We start from the raw sequence: 5,818 nt of genomic DNA, 5'->3' as shown, positions 1-5,818 counted from the left end.
AAACCATAACTAACTCCATTGAAGCAAGGAGGACATGGTTCACTTTGATTGGCTAGGTCAAATAACAAGCTCCTCGAATTCTGCCTTGACCCATGCATCAATCCACTACCATTATCAACCTGACTGACCAATCAAATGCTCAGTCAACTACTCAGTTAATTATTGACTCTCAACTAACTCTCTCCAGAAGGTCTAAAGGTGTGATGAACTTGCTTAGCTTGTTGTTCCAACAAGCTCACCATTGGTAATGATTCATCTTTGCCTTTTCTTGGCTTGCCTTCGCTGCCATGTCAACATTCATTCAACTTCTTGTGCCAAACTCTTGATCCTCCCTTGTGCACTTGCTTCACAAATCATTATCTTCACCATTGCATATGGACACACAACTTGATGGTCCTACATCTCTCACACACACAGCTACTTTCTAGTTCAACATTTTTTTGGGATTGCATGTAGAACCCAGCTTTCCTGTTCTTTGATTTGTCGTTCCACAAATTAGGATCTATGTCGCTAGCAGCATCAAAGATGGCGTTTCTCAGCCTGCACCTGCATTGGATGCACATCCTAAGGTTGAAAATCTACTCACAACTGGATCTGCAGCTAGTACAAGCCGCATATTGTGCACTGTAGCATAAGGCCTTATTTTTTTATCTATAGCCTATTTGATCATTACAAACGCAAGGACCATGGTCCATGACCATGTTTCCTAACCAACAGATCCATTCTTGTTTCCAAATTCTCAAAATATTCAAATTGATTATAATTCAGAGCCTATGGATTCTTATCCATAAAGTATTATTGATTCTTTGGAATGACACTGCAAATGCAGATGCCTACAGCTATAAATAACTTTATTAGAAGCTTTATCAACATGCTAAAATTTCAAATGAAATACAGAACAAAGATGCCTACCTGAAGCACAGAACTCCCGATCGGTTAAACAAACGGACTGAATCAGGTTTTTACATAGCAACATTATTTACAGGCATCCCTGCATTTTTGGCCAGGCTATGATTCTGCTACATGACAAATCATGCAATAATTCAGAAAGCTTGATACTCTAGACCAGCAAAACTGCAAGATTGATACTTTACTGGAGATTCTTAACAATAGTATGTGAGCTACTTGATATATCATATTTTTATTCTTTACGTGAAATCTCCACCATTATCTCCTGAAATTTTAAAATTAGACACCTACGAATTGAATAATACACTTAACTGTGTTGATCAATAGGGGAAATTTTGCAAGGATCTTCAAAACAGCGAGCCCTGAAACTCAAAGCTAACGTATAGCATAGTAAATATATGCATGAGAGAAAAAGGCTAAAAGTAGCCTATCTATAGGAAGAGATTTCACTCAACTAACCATGGACAGGATACCAGAAATACAAGATTAGCAGAGAAAAGGGAAATTATTTACCCTACTTGCCTCGGAGAGGTTAAAACATTAAAATAACACTTATGGTATTTTACTCCACATGGCACCTATTACTATTATGATGTTACAGAGCATTCACCACAGCTCCCAAGTGTCATGTGCCTTAGCAAACTTTGCAATCAATAGCAAGTCTGAAAGATGCAGTTGCTGCATCCTGCTGTTTGTCATGAAGTTTGAGATGGCCAGAATATACTATTCTTGTTGGAGTTGGTTAACAGCGGTTTGCAGTACTGAAAAGAGAGCTGGCTCTGTTCTACTTTATTTTTGGCCAGAGACATCACCTCTTTTAACTTCCTAATATTTCTGCGACATTTGACTTCCTAATATATGAGCTCATCGTTACACTTTATGTATTATATATCTAAAACACAACATAACAATACCAAGAACACCAATGCAACCAGAATAGCTGAGAATCATCAACATGAATCCACATTTCTCTTCATAAAATAGCATGTGGGTGAAATACAGGATAAATGTTGATTTGACATTCCCAAAAATGTTTTACAACAGGGAGAATCAACCAAACATAAATATTGATAATAGTTGTAAGTTGTTGCATGGTTGCTATCTGAATTTATTTCCTTTCTAAAGGTTAGTCCTAGATGCAGAAAAAAAAAAATTGAATTGAAAAGTATAAGATGTAACAAAATAGCAAGAAAATTGCCCTTCCACTGCAAACTGAGCCAAATTTGCAGTTCAGTTCAATCATAGGATAGATAATCAATGGCAAAAATCAACACAAACGCATGATCCGATGGCAAAACCTGTCTTGTTAATAAAGGGGCAGAACCTCTGGAAGCTCACAAATGTTCCTAATAGTGTAAGTGGGTTTTGTTGCTCCCAAAGGGGGCTCATTTAGACCATGAACGTTGACCCATACGGTTGCCAGAAAACCTGCATTTTTACCTCCCTGAAATACAGAAACATACCTATTTGTAGTGAAACATAAATCCAAACTGGTAGAAAAAACACGAGTACAGATGTCCATCTCGATACTAAAAATACATATCAGAAAGCATTATCCAGAGAACAGAAATTAACAAAAAAGGAGTGATCAAGAAAACTATCAACATAAAACCTACCATACGAAGGATAAAAAATAAAGGACCTCATTTATCTAAAAATGTATGCTAAAAAGGTTATCAAAAATGAATATCTCTACTTTTGTTTGTCTTTGTTGCTATACAAGGAAATGCTCGAAATACAAGACCTGAATGTCTGTTTTAAGGTTATCTCCCACCATGACAGCCTGCTCAGGCTTGCATCCTACAAGCTCACAGGCTTTCAAAAAAATGCTTTTATGGGGTTTTTCATGAAGCTCCTCTGTAGATACAAAATGAATGGTTCAGTTTCTGCTGATTTCAATAGTCACATGTTTAGACTTGGAGAGCTCCAGCAAATAACTGAGGGCAATCAACTACTTTTAGGTTGGGACGTAAGACAGAATTTGAGTTCTGAGCAAACAAAGGGGACTTAAAATAGCTAGAGAAAGCATAATTGGAAAAAGTTATCGAGCACAAGTTCTCGTATCTAAAGTACCTCCACCAACCAGAATTGTGTTGAAAAGCTCATCTGCTCGGCACGCCAAAAGTTTTGCACGTTGAACCTGATAAATCAACCAGATTATAAGAAAATTTGGTAGAAAATTACAAGTATAGGAACCGTGATGCATTCAGTGTTTCAAATCATTACAAAAAGGAAATGCTTTGATCTCACCTTCCGATGGCCATTTGTGATGATGCCAACTTTAATTCTATTGAGTAGTATTTTCTTGACCATCTGCACAGATTCAAGCCATCTCTCACAATTTCTTTCCATGCAAAGTTGATTAAACTTAAAACTTAACACCTAAAACTTAACAGCGTGGTCACCATAGACAAACTGAAAAGACTTACAAGTCTAGCTTAGGCCTCCTAGAGGCCAAAGCACATAGACAAGTTCAAAATCCCAACCTAAATGGAAGTTATAGAGATTATCCTTAAATGGAAGTGGAGAGTTCGGCCCGGAAATTATTTCTTCCATACAGAAGCTTGGGGATTACCGTGGTATTTAGGAGGCATTCTCCAACCTTCTTGGATTACTTTCTCCCAAACATATGCTCATGGGAGTAATACAACCTGTTCACAGTCTGAAGTGTATTCTGCAGCTTCTGTGTGGCCTTAGGATTTTTCATTTGAGACTTTGCCCTGAAATTGACATCTTCCCTAGCTCTAAAATCCATAAATAGGATCTTTTCTAATAATTATTTATTCCGTCTGAAAAATCCATCCTCAAGTCTAAACTGTTGTACTGAATTTTGAATGAATTCTCTACTAGATAATAAAACAGATAAACTCTGCACCAAGAGATTTGTGGTGCTCTACAGCTCAGGTTGAGGTGGGAATCATAATTACTTCATGTAGATATACATTAAATCTGTCGATACCTTGTGTGCATTGAATATGGGCACTGCACAGACCCATCTAAAACCAGGTCCAATATGTACATGAGGCTGCAAGGGTCAAGGGTGAATATCTTGAATTCACACAAATGCTAATATATTATGCATTGGAATTCAACATATTAAGTATTGAAATTCAATATATGCAACCTCAGGCTTCGAAACTTCGAAGGGCATCTCACAGTAGGCTTTAGATGAGTTTGTGCTGGTATGTAAACTTCTCCAATTTTTCTGACTAGAGAGGTTATAAAGCTATGGCCAATCCCATCTGTTCATGATACAAGAGTCATGCTAAACCATTTAACCTATAAAACTCCAAATTTTGAAATAGAAAATGTTGAACTGGATCATTTTCTAATAAACACAATAAATAGGCTCAATTTTACAAACAGGTAATCTTTTTGAGATCAGACGCGTTTATGTCATTTCAAGGTTTCAGGCCAGGGACCTTGACGAGGGAAAATCGACAACAATACTGCAACAAACCCACATTGCCCAAATGATGTTTCAGCTCATATCTTAAACCCGTTGGAGTAAAGTCACACAGAAGCAAATTAATGGGTCTTATCCCTCTCACTCCCCGTTTTGGGAAACGTGAATATGAGAATGCCTCTAGCCACTCGGCCTGGTATGAGTGAAATTTTGAGCTGACAAACCGTGACATTGTAAAAACCCCTAAACTGCAATACACATAGATTTACATTTCAGCCCAGAGCTTCACCAGATTAAAATCGAATCACATATCACGAAAAACCATAGCAAAGCAGAATTGAAGGCAGATAAACAGGGTCTTTACGTAGCATATGGCAAGTTACCGCTTCGACTCCTGGGGACCACTGGAATGAAGTCATTCTGGTATTATCAAAGCAGCGCTGCATCTCCTGTGTGCAAGTTAACAACGGTCAGATTCATATGATATCTATTCCTCCCAATTATCTTAATCTTTTAACTGCATCCTAGATGAAGTACTGAATATTTACTGCAATAAAGAAGGTTTACTCTTGCAAACTGGATATCGTTGACACCTTGGGCTTCCAGAGCCCTGCACCAGATCTGAGCCCTCCATTCAGTCACATCAATCTGAAACTTGAACAAATTTGTTTTAGAAAATATAGTTCTATATAGGGATAGCCAACTGCCCTAAGCAATGCCCAATTACAAATTTAATTCTCCTGAGCAATGCCCAATTACATCATAGCACATTGAGGTGCAACTGAATTGGGAAATTAATTAGAAAGAAGAAAAGAAATAGAGAATGGGGTGACAGACCTGGTTATTGGGATCCCAAGGCTGAGTGATGAAACCCTTAACGAAGGTATCAATGATGACCCGCTGATCGAGGAAGTGGTGATGCTGATTGAGTAACTCCGTGACTGCCATGTGGGCTGCCCTGTCAGCAGCATGGGTCAAGACCAATGTGTCATCCAGATCAAAAAACACCGCCTTGATGCATGTTTCAGGTCCTGTACCCTCATCTTCATTCGGCTCCATTGGAGTTCCTCTGCCTGCACAACTTGAAGCTGAAAGTGTGTATAGGGTCTGACTGAGATAAAGTGTTTAGGGGATGGATGGCTCTTAGCCACAGGAGGTTTCATGTTGGATTTAGCGAAATCTATACCTTGTTATAGAAACAGTAAGGGTTTTTTTTAATATGAAAAGGGTACGGAACGCGCTGGTATATTAAAACTTTGGTCCGTCGAACCTTAACATCGTGTATTATCTGAAGGGGTATGAGGATGGCGTTCGGGGAACAAGAAGGTTAGGTTGGTTAACCAATTTCACAAGTCATTCTTCCTCGTTGGGCGTTAAGGTAGAGCGTTTTCTAATGAATTTCGCGTGAATGTTCAGCGTTTTCTATGGAATTTCATGTGTATGTTCCTTGTGTTATGTTATATATATATTGGAATTCCAATGTTATATATATATATTGGAATT

The 5,818-nt window shown here is 38.2% G+C and overlaps 1 protein-coding gene across 1 annotated transcript; it reads right to left on the bottom strand.

The window, feature by feature from the left end:
- Nucleotides 1–1,846: 1,846 nt before the first annotated feature.
- On the bottom strand, nucleotides 1,847–5,568 carry LOC149160815 (uncharacterized). Its single transcript, XM_089436799.1, has 7 exons — nucleotides 5,153–5,568; nucleotides 4,883–4,963; nucleotides 4,699–4,764; nucleotides 3,160–3,222; nucleotides 2,983–3,049; nucleotides 2,654–2,766; nucleotides 1,847–2,353 (listed from the first exon to the last, which is right to left on the bottom strand). Exons 1-7 carry the CDS (start codon nucleotides 5,372–5,374, stop codon nucleotides 2,216–2,218), a joined length of 750 nt encoding a protein of 249 aa, XP_089292925.1. The 5' UTR covers nucleotides 5,375–5,568; the 3' UTR covers nucleotides 1,847–2,215.
- Nucleotides 5,569–5,818: the final 250 nt, after the last annotated feature.

Source organism: Pinus tabuliformis, chromosome 5_2, assembly GCF_031772625.1.
Source record: "Pinus tabuliformis cultivar Carrire ecotype Pingquan chromosome 5_2, CPIR1, whole genome shotgun sequence".
Classification (NCBI taxonomy): Eukaryota; Viridiplantae; Streptophyta; class Pinopsida; order Pinales; family Pinaceae; genus Pinus; species Pinus tabuliformis.
Note: the sequence above shows the minus strand (reverse complement) of the source record. Positions and strands in the feature narration are given on the sequence as shown.

Bases quoted from the DNA above. Each gene is read 5' to 3' on its own strand.
- LOC149160815 (XM_089436799.1), bottom strand. From the start codon at position 5,374: ATGGAGCCGAATGAAGATGAGGGTACAGGACCTGAAACATGCATCAAG. The intron at 4,964-5,152 runs GTCTGTCACCCC...TTCAAGTTTCAG, and splicing joins CTTGGGATCCCAATAACCAG to ATTGATGTGACTGAATGGAG. The intron at 2,354-2,653 runs GTCTTGTATTTC...TCTGTATTTCAG, and splicing joins ACCTTAAAACAGACATTCAG to GGAGGTAAAAATGCAGGTTT.